At 41.0% G+C, this 19,834-nt stretch overlaps 1 protein-coding gene and 1 long non-coding RNA gene across 2 annotated transcripts in view; one reads left to right on the top strand and one right to left on the bottom strand.

The window, feature by feature from the left end:
- The window catches only part of LOC121926983, a 102,741-nt gene that overhangs the window by 34,950 nt on the left and 47,957 nt on the right, over positions 1 to 19,834 (top strand). The window lies entirely within an intron of this gene.
- LEKR1 (leucine, glutamate and lysine rich 1) overlaps positions 5,537 to 19,834 on the bottom strand; it is a 99,829-nt gene continuing 85,531 nt past the window's right edge. The window contains exons 11-13 of the mRNA XM_042460424.1: positions 16,968 to 17,123; positions 14,825 to 15,124; positions 5,537 to 6,508 (exon numbers count right to left, since the gene is read on the bottom strand). Coding sequence (XP_042316358.1) covers positions 6,104 to 6,508; positions 14,825 to 15,124; positions 16,968 to 17,123 — 861 coding nt within the window. The 3' untranslated portion in view covers positions 5,537 to 6,103. The remainder of the gene's footprint in view (positions 6,509 to 14,824; positions 15,125 to 16,967; positions 17,124 to 19,834) is intronic.

The raw sequence follows: 19,834 nt of genomic DNA, 5'->3' as shown, positions 1-19,834 counted from the left end.
AGATGTACTGGTTTTCTGCTTAAGTTAGATTTGTCATTATTTATTGATAAGTAAGCTTCACTTATGGTGGCTGTATGAATGGAAAACTTCCAAGGGCCATGGTCATCAACAGCCCTGCTCAGGTCTTGTAAAGTCAGAGTTGTGGCTTTCTTTATGGACCAATCCATGGTACAGTAATGTGGTTTTCCTCTTTTTCTACTGCCTTCCACTTTTTCCAGCATGATCATCCTTTCCCATGAGTTATGTCATCTCATCATGTGTCCAAAATACAATAGCCTCCATTTACTCATTTTGGTTTCCAGGGTAAAATCAGGCTTAATGGCCCTTGGACCCATTTATTTGTCTTTTTGACAGTCCATGGTATCTGCAGAATTCTCCTCCAGCAGCACATTTCAAACAAATAAATATTCTGTCTTCACCATCACCTTTCTTCACTGTACAGCTTTCACACTCATATATAGCAATTGGAAATTCTGTAATATGGATGGTTCTGACATTGGTAATATATCTTTACACCTGAGGATTTTATGTTGTTCCTTTGCAGACAAAACCATTACATGTGCAGATGTACCACTTAATTTCATTTTCTAAATGTACATTTATACATATAAAGCATCACTTGCAATGTTCCACCAAGCTGTCTTCTCTTTTGCCCTGTTCTTTGTTGGTGGATATTTTTCTTTCTTTTTCTTTGGGTGATGCACAAGTGTCCATAGAGTAGATGCTTTTTGATATGTATGGCATATTCCTCAGCTATATCTTCTTTGTTCCTGCCTTATCGTTTTCTTCAAGTTCCAATTCTCTTTGTAGGGCCATCAGATTTATTTTGAAACACCACTATGCAGCAAGACCTCAATTCAAAAAGATCTCCATGCAGACTTTGTTCCTAATGTTATGGAAAATGCATCAGTCTAGAACTTAGGCAAGAACTTTACTGTCTCCACCAAACAATTACATAACACTATTGATTCCTCAGATACCATTAAATCCAGGGCCACCTAGTGATGACATTTTGCAATGCCACCACCCCCAAAACTACTGCGTGCTGTTTACTGCCATGCATTAACTGCAAGAAGGAAGCTGCTAACCTAAACTTACTTTTGGTAAATATTATATAAAGAATTTTTCTACAGAGAGATGAACTACATGATAATATAGCACTGTATTAAATGTTAGAATCATCACTGTAGTTCCTACTACTTTCAGCTGATTGTACATCTTAGAGTCGCCATAAGGGAAATGACTTGAAGGGAAACAACACATACACACCCACACTCTGCTGCAGTATTGCTAGTGGGCTAGGGATGGCCCTCTCATTTTGAAAAGTGAGGTAGCTGCTGTAAATTTTAAACAATGACTTTTAAACATTGATTGTTTTAGTACATATGTGTTTTGTTTGTTCTTTTAAATTGACGTATGCTTTAACTGAAGTTGTGTTTTTAATAGTGTATATTTGTTGGTCTGTTGTTGCTCCCTGCCTCAATCCATGGGGAGAGGTGGAAAATACATACATACGTACATACATACATACATATTATTATTATTATTATTATTATTATTATTATTAATCAGATACTCGAAGGCAGGGAGCGACAGTAAGTGGTTGGAACCCAGAGCTTAGTGTGCTAAGGTTAGTCAATTGTCCTTGGCAGTAGTTCCATTGCCAAAACCAAAATAAGATTCAGCCAAGCCAGGTGGCATGTTGTCTTGGTGCACTTGAGTAAAGGTCTCTAGTGTGGTAGCAATCTAATAGTAAGGTAATATATTTATACCACCACAATACATTATTTGATGAAACATTTGTGCAGGATGCAGACATACATTAACAAAGCTTCTGACAATGTAGCTCCTTTTTACAAAGTCTTTTTATGTCCCTTTTTTCTCCTTGGTTGGCTGCATCCACACTTTAGAATTAATGCACTTTGACACCACTTTATCTCCCATGGGATTCTGGGATTTGTAGTGTTTTGAGACATTTAGCCTTCTGTATCAGAGAGCTCAGGAGCCTCAACAAACTGCAGTTCCAAGAATTCCATAACATTCAGCCATGCCAGTTAAAGCAGTGTCAAACTGGATTATTTCTGCAGTACAGATGCAGCTATTGTCTACATAGAATTTAGGATTTTTTAGCAGCCTCAGTATGGGGAGGATGGGGAAGAAGACTGGAGAAACACCGACTTTTGGTGTAGGGTTGCAGCAGCTTATCAACAGTAAACAATGCAATAAACAAAGCTTAAGGAGCCCTGGTGGCGCAGTGGTTAAATGACAGTACTGCAGCCACAACGTTGTAAGTTTGATCCTAGAGAAGGGCTCCAAGGTCCACTCAGCCTTCCATCCTTTTGTAGATTGGTAAAATGAGTACAAAGCTTGTTGGGGACAATTAGCTTACACATTGTCAACCGCTTAGGGTGTGCTAGTTCATTGATAAATGGTATAGAAATGTACTTGCTATTGCAATTGCTATTGGTATTGATGCAGGAAAGACCAGGATTCTACTCTCTGCATCCCATTGTAGCTGTGTGGGTCTATCTACAAAATGCAAGGGAAACAGCAGCTGCCTCCAGAATCCCTAAGCATGGATAAACAAAACAGAAAAAAGGGAGAGTAGATAAACCTATGTCACCAGCCACCCCCATCATATTCAAAACACATATCTGTACGTTTGGCTACCAAAGTGGGAACCCTATGGTTAGCGTGGGTAAAGAACATATCATCCCTGTATGTGTTTTGCAAGAAGCCCTTATTCAAGGCTTAGTCTACCTTTGTTGGAAGATACCGAACTGTGGTATAGAAATCTATCCCTATTCTTTCTATGTTATTTCTGTATCTGGTACCAAATTTTATGTTAAAGAAGTCATGCTCAGGAACATATCTGCTTCATTAACTGAGGTATACTTGAATACTCACATGGCTTCTTGCCCTGCATTCTGATTACTTAAATCCACTCTGTGGGTTTGATTAAAAACATTGCAGAACAATAAAAGCTAACCTTTTATTCCTGCTGGCTCCAGTGGAAGAATAACTACACAGAAATGTGAAAGTAGGAGTAAAACATCTTATCATGTTTTGGTGTCATCCAGACATTAACCTCAGTTAAATTGCTAGTCTCAGCTAGAATATATCCATTCAATCAATTGCTGAATTGTCAACACTTACAGAAATCCTATTGATTCAATCTGTCAATCCTTGTCAGGATTAGTAATTTGATTTAGGGCCTGATAAGTGTTTTTCTCATTCACTAATACATTAACCTTAATTCCAACTTTTTGCCTGCTGCACTCTTCCAATAGTAGAGTCATTCCTGATTCATTCCAGCTGGAGAACACACACTTTCTTGTTAGTAAGATGTAGCCATATCATATAGAGCCCAGCAAAGCCCTTAAAAGATATCATGTATTATTGGTTTTTTATAATGTGTTTCCATTAAAGGAATACATTCCAGAACAAAACCATGATCCTTTCAGTGTATTTTTCTGCTTGGAAACAAGTTGTGCACCCAACTTTGCCAAAGTTTGCAAGTGTTTGCAGTTGGTGAAAGAAACCATGAACACCAGTGTAGCCAAGGGTCCATAGGGGAATTTTATTATTATTGTTAGCTCAAATATTGCAAGAGGAGGGCCTGCTACGACGGCCCTTGCAGAATCGTCTCCCGATGTGTATACGGAGTAGACCGGGGGATCCCAATAAATAGAGCTGAGACAGACTTCTAGAATTAATAACCAATTTATTTATAATGGGGGAAAACACATACGATTCACTAGCATACACACACACATACAAGGCTCAGGAAAAGCATAGGTTGGAAATATGGAAAAGATGTTTTAGGCTTTGCTAAGGGTATACTCACCAAGATGTAGACTTCCTCCGGGAAGCGAATGGGATGTGGGATACTGGGACAAGTCTGCTCTGCAACCTGGGTTTGAGCAGAAATGCCGGCTACCAGGTCTGACTGACATGGAGTAAGTAGACCTTTGGGATGGCGCGCTGAGCAGCCAAAATGGGGACTTTTTATAGGCCAAATCTGGCCTGAGGCAAAGAGGCTGGCTTGGCCGAAACAAAGGTGTTCTAAAGATTTTCTTTTCACCCGGATGTCTGCTTTAGATAGCATAAAGGGCTTATGCCACTCGGACAATAGGTTCGAGGAGGAGGTTGATAGCTTCAGGGAAGGCAATCCTTTTACTCTTCCCAGCCTTGAGATAATCCCGGACCCTCTGAGATGTTAATATGGGTGCTCCCTTAGGGGAGGTGTACATGTCCTCTCGCTTTGCCAGTAATGGCGGACAGGCTGCTAGAGTTCATCCAGGGGTCATTAAGGGTTATCATTGATTCCAAAATTTATATCGAGCAGCATGGGTAACACCAGCAGAGTAATGGCTAAACAAGATGCTTCATAATTCAGGGAATTTTGAAAGTGGAATGAAGGATGGGCCCTCTGGTAGGTCCTATCTGGGCAGTGACTGAGCTATTTAGGCACTGGAGTTATTTAGGCCTGTGAAGGATTTCATCACTCCCAATGAACTGCCAGCCTAGGAGAATGAAGATAGCAGTGAAGATGTCATTGATCTTCAAAGTTTGTTGGACTGCAGTTTCCATCATTCCTAGCCACTGATTATGCTAGCTAGGGCTGATGGGAGTTTCAGTCCAACAGCTTCTGGAGAGCCACATGTTCTCCTTCCTTGTGCTAGACTAGAATGGAGATTCCACACACATCCTGCAACTATTCAGTGCTGCTACAAATGCCAACATGTACATGCAAGTGGACTGTTAGAGTATATAGACACTGAATTATTAAGAACATGCAAATTTCAAACAGCCAGTCCTTCAAAATAACATGCAGAGTGGCTGCTTCCTCTAATCCCAGAGGCTCCCCCAGATCTGAATACAATAATCCCAGTTGCACTTAATGGTTTTTTTAAAATTTATTTTTAAATACTGCATTCCCACCTGGAATGCAACCACAGGGAAGAAGTTTTTAGTGGGATTTCTGTAGAAGAGAACAATTAGTCCATAGGAAAAGGGCCTCAGCTTCACCACTTTTGTACAACTGTAGACTGTTTCATCCGTTACTGCATCACACAAATTCGGGTAATTTTACTTTCATATAATATCATGCTTCTAAAAGGGCTGCTAGTTTCTTTTGTCCCACAAGCCATTTGCTTGATTTTTAGAAAATAGTTGCTTATCTTCCTTTATGTGCCACTGCATTCCTTATTGGCATATATGTGGAATGTGGCCATTTTTTCCTGCCTCTCTAGACTTTTCTTCCCACTGAAACCTCTACACTGTCTTCTTCTCATGGGAAATTCTTAAAGCTACATCCATAGCACCTCCCCTGATTTTACTAGGGTAAAGGTGTAGGATCTTGGACACACATAACACCCTGCAAAGAAATTTACTATAGGGTGGCACTTCCACCACATTCTGACTCTTCTCAACTGGCCTCTGGATTAGTGTGTAAACTCAATTTATTACCAAAACATTATGTACTTAAAAAGCTAGGAATAAGTCACAGAGATCAATGAGAACAATTCTGCAGTTTTTATTTTTAGAAATAACAATAGAGGCTGGAAAATACTATGGTAGAATGCTGTGTTGACTATAGTACCTTGCTTAGTCTACTGTATCCCACATAACTGCATATAAGACCTAGTTCTTACTGAGATTGTATATCTATACCATTTCAGTTTATAGGTAGGGGGTTCAGATGTCTTAGTCTTAGCCTACCCTTTCCCTTGACAGTTTTCTGCGTGCTGGGACCAGACGAGATTAGGATATTTCCCTTGCCGTCTATTTTGCTATATGTAGGGAATATTTTGTATGGAGGGATGTTGCATCATACGAACCTGTATCCACAGTCAGATGTGGTCCAGCTGGGAGGCCCAGACACAGTTTGGAGACCTAAAAATAAGCTGATTCATGACTGCATCTTAAATGTCTGCTTTTTTTTAAAAAATGACATTTAAGCTTAATAAAAACATCTACTGTATTGTCAGAAAGTAAGATCAAGTAATATTGTCCCCAAAGTCCCACACTGAGATGGATGAATAACTTGTGCAGTGGTTTTTGGTGGCTGTTCTTGATAAGACAGGTTGTCCATAACCCATCAAAGTTCGCTCAACTGTCTTTTTATAACCGCCGTGATCCTCCTCCTCCTGGATTCATCTAGAGAAGAACAGGTTCTTCCTGAAGGTTGCAGTACAGGCAGAGTTGTCGTGTGCCTGCTGCTATTGTATCTAGCACTGCAGGTTGGCACATTAGTGGCTCTCGAAACCTCACAGAGTCCTGAAAGTCTTACTCCTTTCCCACATTTGGGGCTTTTTTGCCCATGATTGCTGACCAATGGGGTGTAGGAGGCTAGACTGTCCTGACTGAGAGAACACTGTGACAACGGGAAGTTTCCACCAAGTTTCTTTAATTCAACGACTTGTTCTTTGGCTTGAGCCAAAGCTTCAGTGAGCTCATAGCGTTCCTCACACTCCCTGCGCACTGTGTCCTGGAGGAGAGCATTCTGCAAGCAAAAAAAGAAACACATATTTCATAAGACACTGTCAAGACAGCAAGAAGGTACAATTGTTGGGTGCTTTCTTGACTTCTCAAAATGGCTAGTACTCAGGGAACAGTGTGCATAGGCAACATGCTGAAATGATTGCAACCATCCCACGGATAAAGAATACTGTATATCTTTGTTGATCAAATATCACCTGCTGTTCTCTCATGTCTTGTGTGTGGTGAAAACTCATCTGCAGCCAGGACACACAGTGGTACTTGCCAGATGCCCGGGGGGGGGGGGATCTAAAACTATTATTTTCTTCAGAGAGGGAGTCCAACACCCACAGTATGAACTGCTTTTGAATCTCATCTACAAAGCTGACTTCCATAAGATACTAAGCACTGCAGGAAGATAAATGTTCTGCTCTAAACCTATTGCAAATCAGTATCACAGAGGAGCTAGTGTTGTTCTCTCTTTCCAAGCTGCCATCTCCAAAGCTGTGGGACTATACCCTTCATCATTCCCAGGCAAAATAAAAGGGGTGGTGGGGATTGAAATCAATACATCTGAGGATGTTGTATTGACGTCTGCACGCCATTCATAATTTTATAAATGCCTCTCTGTAATGTCTCCCCAAAGTTGCCTGCTTCCCGGTCAATCATTTTCCTGAATGGAAATGAAGTGAGGTTAAATGAAAACAAAAATGGTTTATAATGACAGAGAAAAACGTTCACAGTAATACCAGATATTCGTGTTACATTTCAGATAATAAAAGGAGTCTATATCCATTTTCTTAAATCATAATGCACAGCAGAAATACATTCTAGTATAAACTCTACTGAAATAAATGAGAACTGTCTGCCTTTTCCAAGAAGTGCACAACAGTTCTGTTTAATTCACTGACAGCAGAAGCTCTTACCAGGACTGATTCCCCCCTCCCTGAAAAATTACAATTTCAAGAAATGTCTGTAAATTATTTGCCTCAAGCCCTTGGAACAGGTCAAATTGGAAATAAACTAAACTAAAAATAGATAATTAAATGATCTCCCTTTGTTGCATCAATAATTATTGGCTATGAAAAGCAGAGAGGCACTCAGGGCAAGACTTTGGGGCAGATGTTCAAAGGCCAATGCAGCAGAATGAGTACAAAGACATATCCAAAGACAGCTGCCTCCCATGAAAGTCCATTCAATCCAGAACCTGTCTCCTATATGCAGCTAGACCATTAAATCCAAATTAAAATAGTCTAAGTCTGATGGCGGAGAAGAGAAGATGGAGAGGGAGGAGGAAGAACATGTGGGAACCACCACCACTAACACAGCCAAGGAGGTAGAGAAGGCTCTAAATGAGGGAAATGGTCATTCTAAGAATGGTCTGATTGCTGCCAAATCAGAAAGGAGGCCTCATTAGGGAAAAACTGAAATAACTACAATTTCAGTCATTTTAAACAAGTTTCAAGAGCAAAGAAGGCAACTGAAGATGTATAGGCTAAAAACAGTGTATCACTGCACTACACTACACTTCCACTTTTTACTGCTCTGGCTTTCTCCTGTAGCATTCTGGAGTTTGTAGTTAAGTGAGGTCTAAGAGGTCTCTGGTAGAGAATTCTAAATGCCTTTCCCTAAACTGCAAATTCCAGAATACAACAGGAGGCAGCCAGAGCAGTAAAAGTGGAATAGCAGCACTGTAAGAGTGTAGCGTGGTAATTTTAACAACCAAGAGTTGACTAACTTTCAATGATAGAAAATAAAATACTATACAATCAATAAAAAATACAAAACAATTTGGAACTGGCCATAAAACAGATCAGGCTCTTGTTTCAGCCTCTCCAAATGGGAACAGCAATAACAATAGCAAGTACATTTCTGTACTGCTTATCAGTGAACTAAAATGCCGTAAGGAGTTTACAATGTGTAAGCCAACTGCCCCCAACAAGCTGGATACTCATTTTACCAACCTACGAAGGGATGGAAGGCCAAGTTGACCTTGGAGCCCTTCCTGGGATCAAACTCACAATCTTGTGGCTGCAGTACTGGCATTTAACCACTGTGCCACCATGGTTCTATTATCCTCAATGATGTTGGTCTAGATGCCTGATCATCCCCAGCCACAATGGCTCTCTCATTATAGAAATTAATTCACATGGCTCATTCAGCAAGACTATATAGCACGATCTCAGAGACAAACACATTGGAGCGGAGAACCAAAGATGTAGTTCTTCTCCCCCGGTCTCCTGCAGACCTTCATTGTGCCAAAAACTTGTTCCAAAAAGATTTTCAGCCCACTGGAGTAGATTTTGGAGGCCATGAGGGACTGTAGAAGGAGGAAGCAATGCAGTTTTGTCAGAAACAGTGTGATTTAGAGGAAGTGCATAAGTGGATCATGGTAATGGATTCTAGCTTTAAAATCCACTTTGGTCTCTGCACTTGAATAATGTAGCCAAAAAGGCATGAAAACTGATGATGTGGCACAATAATGCCTCTGTACTAATGGAAGATAAAGATAAGATGTTAGTTCGAGATGTAGTAAATTTGATCATTTATATGCTCAAAATGCAGCATCAACTTGCCTACCTCCCTTTAGAGGGCTATGTTCAGAACCACTCTGCCACCATGACTTTTGAGAAGTGTACTGCTAAGCCATGGTCAACTCCTTCCACCTTTATTTTAACATTATCATTTGGACTCAAAATCTTGTGCAGATACAGTACGTGACAGAGCTGTGCTGTCTTCCAACTTTTCTTGATGTGCCTTTTCTAAATCTTCAGCTGTAAACCCACCTTTGCACTTTCTTCATAGAATTTCTTCAATAACTGTTCCATTTTTTTACTATTTTCTTTTAGCAGTATAGTGTCTTCTACATACCTTAAATTGTTGATGTTCTTCCCCCAATTTTGACACATCCTTTCTCTGAGTCTGATCTTTACATACTGTATTATACATTCAGCATACAAGTTAAACAGATCGAGTGATAAAAGGCAGCCTTGCCTGCCCCCTTGCCAACTGGAAACCATTCTGTCTCTCCATATCCTGCCCTGACAGTGGCCTCTTGTCCTGAGTACTGGTCATGCATTTGGACAATTAAATGTTGTGTTACACCCACTTCTTTAAGAAAGATCTATAGTATTTCAAGATCTACACAAAGGTTTCACTATAATCTATGAAGCACAGGCTGATTTTCAGCTAAATCAGCTCCATTATCCAACATATGTTTGCAGTCTGATTCCTATTGCCTCTTCTTTTTCTGAATCCAGCTTTGACATCTGGCATTTCTCACTCGATATATGGTAAAAGTCTTTGTTGTAGAACTTTAAGCATCACTTTGCTTGCCTGGGAGATTAATGGATTGGTCTGGAGGTTGCTGCAATCTCTGGTGCCCCTTTTCTTGGGAACTAGAATATATTATTATTACTATTATTATTATTATTATTATTATTATTTGGACATTTCCAATCTGTGGTCCATTCTTTTGTTTTCCATATTTATTGACAGTGTTTAGTTAGAATGCAAGTGGATTATGTCTCTGTAGCTTAAAATATTTCTACTGGTATGCCATCTGTTTGTTAATTTCTCCCAAATGCTCAAAGTGAAGCTTCCATTTTACTTTCCAAAATTGTGGGTTCATCTTCAAATGGTTTTTCTTTTAAATGAATCTGCCATCCTTTTTTCTCTTTCTTCAGCTATGGTGCCAATGTCATTGCTTCTGAGAGATCCTCCACCAATGTCACCCCGCACTACTGCTGCTGCCCAGCAGCCATTTGGCATGTTTAATCTGGCTCAAGCAAAAACCTCTCTGACATGGGAGACTCTACCAGCAGCACTACTCCTATCAGCATAATCTCTTGCCTCACAGGAGCACAATATCCCACCACCAGGAAAGTTAGGCCCCATTCCCACTGGCTTATAATGCGGATCAGGATGCAAATCATGGGTGCATTGTTCCCATTTGAGCACACATTTGATCTGCATCACTCTGATATTGTTCCCATTGGAATTCGAATCTGACTCCCATGTGACTGAATTATCCTGAAAAAACCCGAATCAGTGGTTGATAAACCAGTTTAATTTAACAGCGCATTTTCAGCGAGTTTTCCTGTACCTCCCGATTCTTATTCACAGCATACGAATGGGAACGACAAGGGTGTCTGATTTGGGAACTTGGGGATGGGAGGAGCAGTGCTCAAGGGGCTGGCCTGGGGGTGTCACCCGCTCGTTCTCTTTCCTGCATTATCGGCGCCATTTTCTCCCGTTCGCATAGCCTTCCCCCCAGTGGAGTGGGAAGCAGGGTAAGGCGATCGCGCTACATTGAGCTCCAAATTCACTAAACACATTATGCCCCCTGCAACCTCCCCCCTGCTCCACATTCATAGACCGACGTGTGAGGAGAGCCATTGAACACCATTTTAAACTTTTCTTTTTTTCTTTTTTTGCCTCTGCCTGAGTGCCTGAGCAGCAGATCAGCTTTGTAGTACATGCCTGCTTGATTGCCCCCCAGACAGCCCAGGGGGCAATGGAGGAGGCAAAGGGATTTGGGGGGAATAGAGGCTCCTTCTCCCTTCCAGAAAATAGATTTGGGGTGAATAGAGGCTCCCTTTTCCCTTTCCTGGAGGGGGGAAGCACCTAAGTGAATGATTGGCTGTGATGTCAAGCATTTAGGCCAGGGGTTGGCAACCCCCGGCCCATGGGCCGGATCCGGCCCTGCGAGGCCTTGGGACCGGCCCGTGCCCAGTCCTGCCACTGATTGCCACCAGCATGGGGCCAAAGGCCGCTCGTGCAAGAGGCCAAAGCCCCGTGCCGGTGGCAATCGGCGGCAGGACTGGGCCTCTCGTGCGAGCGGCCCTCAGCCGGCAGACAGGCAGGGCCAAGGAGCCCCACCTGTTCCCCTCCGGGCAGGGCAGGGCAGGAAGGGGGCGGGGGTCCTCCTCCTCCTTCCCATCCTTCCCTTCCCGCAGCTGCCTGGCAGCTGCAGGCAGGGAAGGGAGGGAGGGCGAGGGTCATCCTCCTCCTTCCCATCCTTCCCTTCCCGCAGCTGCCAGGCAGCCGCGGGCAGGGAAAGGAGGGAGGGCGGGGGTCGTCCTCCTCCTTCCCATTCTTCCCTTCCCACGGCTGCCAGGCAGCTGCAGGCAGGGAAGGGAGGGAGGGTGGGGGTCATCCTCCTCCTTCCCATCCTTCCCTTCCCGCGGTTGCCAAACAGCCGTGAGGAGGGAAGGAAGGAGGCGGGGGAAGAGGAGGAAGAAGAGGAGGGAGGAAGGAAGGAAGGAAGGAAGAGAGGGAGGAGGAAGGAGGAAGGAAGGAAGGAAGGAGGAGGAAGGAGGAAGAAGGAGGAGGAGGAGGGAGGAAGGAAGGAAGGAGTAGGAGGAGGAGGAGAATTTCCCTTCCATTTATACAGGTCTGCTCTGTTTTAACAATGATAATGGTGGTGGTGGTGGTGGTGATGATGATGATGATGATGATATTAGTCAGTTTCTGAGACATGCACTCACTCTTTCTGAAGGTGAGACAGCGTGACTTTCTAAAGTGCATTTCTGTGTATTTTCAGTGCTTTTAATGCTAAAAGGTCTGCTTTAACAATGATAGTGATGATGATGATGATGGTGATATTGATATCAGCCAGCTTCTGAGGCCCAAATGTCCTCCATTTTGATCACGCCTAAGAAACATTCATTTATATTAAGATTTTTTAAAAATCAAATTTTTTTCGCATGTCCCCCATTTTTAAAAAACGTGTCCTACATTTGAAAATGTTGTCCTATATTATTTTATTTATTTATTTATTTATTTATTTATTTATTGGCTTCGGTCCCCCAGTTGTCTGAGGGACAGCAACCCGGCCCCCGGCTCAAAAAGGTTGCCTACCCCTGGTTTAGGCACTTGATTGACAGCTGCTTTAAAAAAAGGTTCTGGAAGGGCAATGGGAATGGGGAGCAAAATTACTCACTTCAAATTACGTGCACATGCCCGGCAACCCTAGAACGTGATGAGGGCGTTGCAGTTGTGCAGCGCCACCCACATGGGATGCACAGCTATGAAGTCGCAGCTGCGCAGTGTCCAAACAGTGCTGCGCAGCTGTGATGCCATAGGGATGTCTTTGTAGCTTTGCAGTGGCGCAACTGCGCTGCAAAAAGGAGCTGCTTTTAATGTTCCTTTGTTGCTGTGCAGCAGCGTCGCACAGTTTGGTTGCTGCGGCACTGCTGCGGAGCAAAGAGAGGCGCTTCCCTGGCACCTCTTTCTGGCGGTCTGTACCCCGCCTTCAATAGCTTTCAATAAGCTTCATAAAGAACTTTTAAAATAATTCTAAATTATAATAATTGGTGTTTATTTTACGTGCTCCAAGAGATTAGTTTAATTTAAATTATTTTATTGTTAACAATTAGGATGTTTTAAAAATGGAAGAACAAGATTATATGTACTTTAGATAATTAGACTTATTAAGAAGACAGTTTATACATATGTCTAGTGTATTTTGATCATTACTGACATCTGACATGAGATTCTCATCTACAGTTTGGTGTGTGGGTTTTATTCATTTTTGAAGTATTTTTCTTTATTGTTATGGCCTATGAACTATTATTCCTGCTACATTTTGCAAGATTCAAGGTCTCCACCCCTGGCTGACTGAACTTGGCTAATGCATTTCATAAGGCATTTTGATCATGTCTGGGTCACTTTGTCTATGGCTATAGGAGTCTCCCTTGAGTCTTCAAACTGAATTGTTCTCTTTATTGTAGAAAAGGAAAAAAGGAAATACAGTGCATCTGCTAAAGTTTATATGCAAGGTAAAACTATCCTGGTCAATCTGCAATACTTATTACTATCAGTACTACAAAAGATACCATTATGGTGGGGCCAGTTTAGACTCAATTCTGCCGCATAATAATAATAATAATAATAATAATAATAATAATAATAATACATTGCTTTTCTGAATGCATAATTTTGAAAATGTGCCAGAAGTAAATGGATCCACCTTTTCATGGGTTTTCTTTCAAACAAATGCTTTGAATAAATTCCCTACAAACTTGATATGCTCGAGGGCAACGATGGATAGATGATAGATCTTAGCAGATCCCAACGTTTAGATCTGCAGTTGGTTCAACCATTTCTTTATAGTTCCCAACTATTCAACAAAAGCAGCAGCAAAATTATTTCTCATCCTTCCCTAACCTATACTGCTAAAATGACGAAAGTGTAAAATTGGCAGGAATGGATTATTGTATTGTAGGACTATCACTTGCTCTAAGTTCTGGTACAAGTGTCTAGGCCCAAAATTGTTTTATTTTATGTCTTTTGCACCCAGATGAAGTATGGTTTGTTGCTCAACGGCAGCCACATCAGATAACAACACGGACATCTGAAAGTTAGCACACCTGAAGTGACACAAAAAGGCTGCATCTACACTGCAAAAATAATCAATTTTCACATTACTTTATCTCCTATGGCTCAGTGCTATGCATTGAGCCATGGCAATTAATGTGGTGTGAAACTGGATTATTTCTCCAGTGCAGATGCAGCCAAAGATGCATCTCTCATATTTTTTATATCCTGATATCATATATATTTTGAATCTCTTGTCACAATGTATTCAGGCCATTAGCTGTGAATGCTTACAGTGCTGAACAATGTGGGAATATTTTTATATTATATTGATCACATTGAGGAAAGCATTATTACACAAACTGTTACCACTTTTGCCTTCTACATATTCATTTGTCTGCATAGCACATATGGTGTGTACAATCTCCCTTTCTATGCTCAGGAACCCAGGGGATAGGATTCCAAATAATGCAGAAAGAACTCAACTTGTGACAATGCTGCACATCTCACTATATGCAAACAGTCGAATGAGGTTAGGAGTGGGGATCCATATGTGCTGTCTTGATCATAACTGAACATAAAGGTAATTTCAGGCTTAATGGTCTTAGTTTAAAAAAACCATGGTTTGCTTGACTGGGAATGGTCTACCTAGGTACTTCCCTCATGCTTTCCCTTCCACCTTAATTCAGTATTTCACAATTTTTCACAGCACACTCCCTACAAACAAAAGTTCCCACAGTTTATGACACTCCCAGTAGTGCATCAAACCATAGTTTTACTTTGATTTCAAAATCCTTCTTTGTAGGATCACTCAAACCATCCTTTTACTGTTCAGAAATAATGGGAAACATGTGGTTTAAAAACCACAACATTTTGGATTAAAGTTCATGAGAACGAGGAAGAAGGTATGTAGTTTATATTGTTTCTTGTCTAACAGTTTGTTTTGTTTCAAGCCTATGTTCAAAAAGGGCTTCAAAAAGCAAATAAGAAATCACATCTAAACCTTAGCTCGAATTCATACCTCCTCTTGAACTTCATTCATATTCTGAATCAACTGTGTTTGCTCCCGAGTCAGTTTTTCCAGCTCATAAGATTTCTTTTTTATTTCTTCTTTCATGTCTTCTATCACTGAATGATGAGTGCTTTGTTCTTCTTGCAGCTGGAGTTCAAGCGCCATAACTCGGTTTTTAAGGGTTTGCCATTTTTTTTCTCTATTTTGGTTTTTCTCTGTAAGCATGCCCTGGGATTCATGGAGCTTCTTTTCAAGTGCATCAATTTCCATCTTCAGGTTATATGTAGCACTGGATATCAACAGAGGTATCTGAAAAACAAATCTTACATTCATTTGTTTGCAGATCCCTAGTCAAACAGATTTAAAACGTGCTTAAGATTTTGAAAGAAGTGGAAAAATGTGAACTCCTTACATAAAAATATATACTGTTCACATTACTTTGTTCATATTTATTAAAACATGATGTACATAAACAGTTTTGTGATATATGGTGAGAGTGAGCAAAATATGCAAGATCAGGGAGGAAATAAATCGGCTGAATAGGGAATATTTATTTTTATATTTATTTATTTTATTCATTCACATCCCAGCTTTCAAGATAAAAACTTCTAAGGAGGGCTTACAATACAAATAAAAACAACTCATTAAAATATTAAAGAACAACAATTAATATTATTAACAGAGACTATAATAGATTACAGTAGCAGGAAAAAAAATATTATCTAGGACTCAGATACTATTTTAGTATCAAAAACTAGCCGACTTTTTCATAGAGGCCTGTTATGCAGAAATCATCAAGCAAAACTCTCAATGGTATACAGCAGCCTTCCCCCATCATGATTTCACAGAATCATGGAATTCATGTGGTTGTGCACCTTGAAGGCTGAGACCATGTGACTTGCCCGAGGTCAACCAGTAGATTTCATGGCCAAGCTGGGAATCGAACCCTGGTCTTTTGAGTTGTAGTCCAACACTCAAACCACTATGTCATGCTGAAATTCAAATTTGATTTCCTGGAACTCTAGAATGCTTTGTTCCCAGTGGCCAGAAGGAGGAGGGACCAGCCTACATAGATATCTCTCCACACCATCTCAACACAAATCAACAGAACAATATCTTGACGAAATACAGGCCTGTGACTAACATCATCTTTTAAAATTCTCATTTTTAACACCTTTACCTGATACATTTGTTTATTTTGGTTACCTTTTCCTGCAATAGTCATTTGGGTGGGTGCATGAAAGATGAGGTTGAGACACCTATTAAAAGCCTAAACTCACTTTAAATGTTTCCCAGATGGAACTCTGTGTAGGCACAGAACCATGGGACTCCACAGAGACTGTTAAGATAAGAATTTACATCAAGCATATGGAGATTGAATTACCTGAAAAATTCAGTTGCAGGTCTCCCTTAAATGGCGTGGTCTTTCCTTACACAGTTTTCAGCTTATTCTGAAGCTGCGGTACAATTTAATGAATGGTGCGTGCGAACATGGCGTACACACAGTTTTCCCCTTATGCGGGGGTCCAGAATGGATCCAATGTGTACAGGAAGGGCAGACTGTAATATTAAATTACATGAGGAATGATCCCAGGACTATCTCAAAACTATTCCTCACTATTACATGAGGTATTATTATCCAAAAATCACTACAGACTCTAAATTGTTAACTTGTTTATGACAAAAGTCAAAAGTCAAATTGACTCATTATTTTTTCTATGATGGGGGTACATGTGTGTAACAGCAGGGTGGTTGACACTGAATCGGAGTTCTCTGTGACAGAGAAGAACAATGATCTATAAACAACCCAGGACAATAGTAAAGATGTGTACTTGAATTTCTTAGAATTCCTCAGTTTTGTAGAGAAATTAAGTCTTGATTGTATGAACACATACATTTTGCACAACATTTTGTGATTAAAACATCTTTTGACTATCAGTCCTTATCAGTCTGACCATATCAACAAGAATGGTTGATCCTGGGATCGTTTATTAGTGTCACTTCTAAATTATCAAAATCTGAAAGCAGTTTGGGAAACTTTGCTAACATACTCATTGTATAATATGACCTTAGTGATGCAGTTAAGTGAATGGCTGTTTCATGTGTGTGTGTGTTTTTTTTTAAATCTCAGTTTATTTTCAAGTGTTAAAACCTTGGTATGCAGCAGCTCATTCTGATCTTTCTGATATTTTGCAATTACTTCCTGATGTTTTTGTTTCTCAATGTCAAGCTCCATTTTGGCCTCTTCTGTTAGTCTCAGAATCTCGTCTTTGTGATGGGCTTGTTCTTTTGCTCTTTCAGCTTCAAACTACAAAGCAAAAGATGTAGATGTGCATAAGTATTTATAATAATAATAACAATAATAATAATAATATAGATTTATTTGTATCCTGCCCAAACATGGGGAATCTGGGCAGCTAACAGCAGTAAAAAAAATACAATAAGATACAAATAATTCCTTTCCAATCCCCTGACCAATACTTAAACAAAACAAAGGCCTGTTACAACTGCCAAAAAAGCTGCTTCGGGTCTCTTTGGAGGTATGCTGTTTAAATGATGCATCATCCTAAGAATCCTGGAAGCTGCACCAAAGCTGGCACTCCAGTGCTTAGGAATGAAGTGTGGCTTTGGCGCAACCCATCTGGACTCTTAGGACCCATGCATCATTTAAACAGCATACCTCCAAAGAGACCCAAAGCAGCTTTATTTTGGTAGTCTGTAACAGGCCAAAATCAATAAAAAATATAGATACAATAGCAATCAAATGAAAATATAAAAGCATTACAAATCAATGAAGTTCATAAATAATTGCTTTCCCAGTCCCTCAACACAGGTTCAAATCAAAACAATAATTAACAAATTAAATATCAACATAACACAGTACCCAATGTATACAATGTTCTTAGTAGATATACAAAATATAATCCTGAAAAAACTTAATTTGGCATTAGGGCTCAGGTTAGTCAATAGATGCAACTTGAACACACATGCAGCCACACAAACAGAATAAGTAATATACAAAGCATATACAAACAGAATGTGTATCATGCTAATTATATGTCAATGAAAAACATTTCTGTGGGGTCATTCACACCACCATGTACCCCAATTTCCAAACCGGATTAAAAGTGGATAGTTCCCACTGGTGCCGTTTTTTGCACACCTAGATCGGAGTTTTCCACATCTGATCCAAGGCAAATCCCCCTCAGCGTGGGTTTTCCAAAAGCGGGGTTTTTCCAGTTTCTTTTTGGAAAACCCAGTTCTTCCTGGGTGCCAGTCATGATCAGGTCAAGTTCAGGGGGAGGGCTAAAGGTCAGAGAGTGGGCAGTGGGCAGAACATGCCTCCCCTCTCACACCGGTCACTTTGCAAGCGGCCTTTTTTTTTTTTTTTGGTCAGTTTGACAGATTATGAGAATGCTTCCAGACCAGTGGATTGCTCAACGGGGTGTTTCTATTGCATCTCTCTCCTGGCATCAGTAAAGAAGAAGCCATGACACACACCCCCCCCCGGTCTCCATTTAAACTAATGGGAGGCTTTCCCCAGCAGGAGAGGTTCCACTCTGGACTGGGCTTCTGTTTGACTCAATGCCTCCTTCGCCCCCTGCATTTTAACACAAGCCCCTTCTTTCCTTCCTTCCTTCCACAATATGTCCGCAGAAGCCAAAAGGGAGGCTCCGGGGGAGGGACTCATCATTAAAGAAATGGATGGGGAATAAAACTGTCGCGAAGCGAAGCAAAGGGGGATTCTTCTCAACTGCAGCCGCCCGGGCAGCTGCCTCAGACACCAGCCGGACACCAGCTGTCTAGAGCCATCTGCCTCTGAGGGAAGGAAGGAGGGAAGTAAGAGCACAGGGAGCCCGTGCCCTCCTGCTGCTGCTCTTTCTCCTGGGCAAAGGGGCAGCTGAGAAGGGACCATGCAGCAGCAGCAGCCATGGCCGGTGCCCTTCCCCCCTTTGCCATCGTCTTGGTCCTCCTCTGCAGCCTGTTCCTTCCTCCCCCCTCCTCCTCCTTCCCCAGGGGCTCCCCAATCCTGTGCACCCTCAAAGAAATGGCAGGTTGACAGGATATGTGAACGTTGCTGCTAGGTTTTTTAAAAAATGGAAGGGGGAAGCCCCCATGCTGTTGGCGAATGGCTGTATTACACATCACCATTGATGGAAGTAAATTTGACTGACAACAAGGAGGCTCCATCTTGAAGCGTTACTTCTGCAAATGTGAACATCGGCGGGGTAAACTGCACCAGGGGAACTTCGATCGGGGCAAAGTAGTGGGAACTTTTTTCCAAAGAGATTCGGTACTGGCTTACTGAATCCAACCCGGATCTACCCAGGACAAATGCACCAGTGAGAATGGGGCTTGTGTTACTGAGTACATAGGCACATGTTCTTTAAAGCAAGGGTGGAGCCATTGGTAATTTCCTTCACCATATTTTGTACAGTCATTTGTCAAGGCTATCCAAATTGTTTACCATTCCTATGTCTTGTGGAAAGGAAAAATGTAAAGCTTCATTTAGTTCAATCTTAAAACATAAGAATAAAATACTTCCCACCTTTTCTTCCTGTTAAGAAAACATTGAGAGTTTTGAATTTTTCACATCTTGGAACATTTCTGCAAAAATTCCATGCACTCAGTACAAAAAACTACTGTGTTTGGTGCAGATTTTTTTCTTAGCAGATAAACACATACACACGAACAACAAATAAAAAGTAGGAAAGCAGTAGTCTTTTTTATGGCTGTTGACAATGTTTTTGATAAGAAGTGTTAAGATACCCCTTTTGAGTGGCAAATAAATTTGTGAGGTTTTTTTTTTTACATCCCTCATGGTAGGGTGTTGGTTGAGAGGATTCAGTGAATTCATAAAAGTTCCTTGATGGAGTGGAGATATACTGTAATAACCAAAGGTGAGACGCTGGAGTGTGTAGGAACTTTTTCTGGAAAACTTATGCACAGTTGATGGATTTGCCTCCTGCTATAGGTTCACCTACAAATGAGAAACAACTTGAAGGCACACAACAACAA

The sequence above is a fragment of the Sceloporus undulatus genome, chromosome 3, assembly GCF_019175285.1.
Source record: "Sceloporus undulatus isolate JIND9_A2432 ecotype Alabama chromosome 3, SceUnd_v1.1, whole genome shotgun sequence".
Classification (NCBI taxonomy): domain Eukaryota; kingdom Metazoa; phylum Chordata; class Lepidosauria; order Squamata; family Phrynosomatidae; genus Sceloporus; species Sceloporus undulatus.
This window is presented reverse-complemented; position numbering and strand designations above follow the sequence as displayed.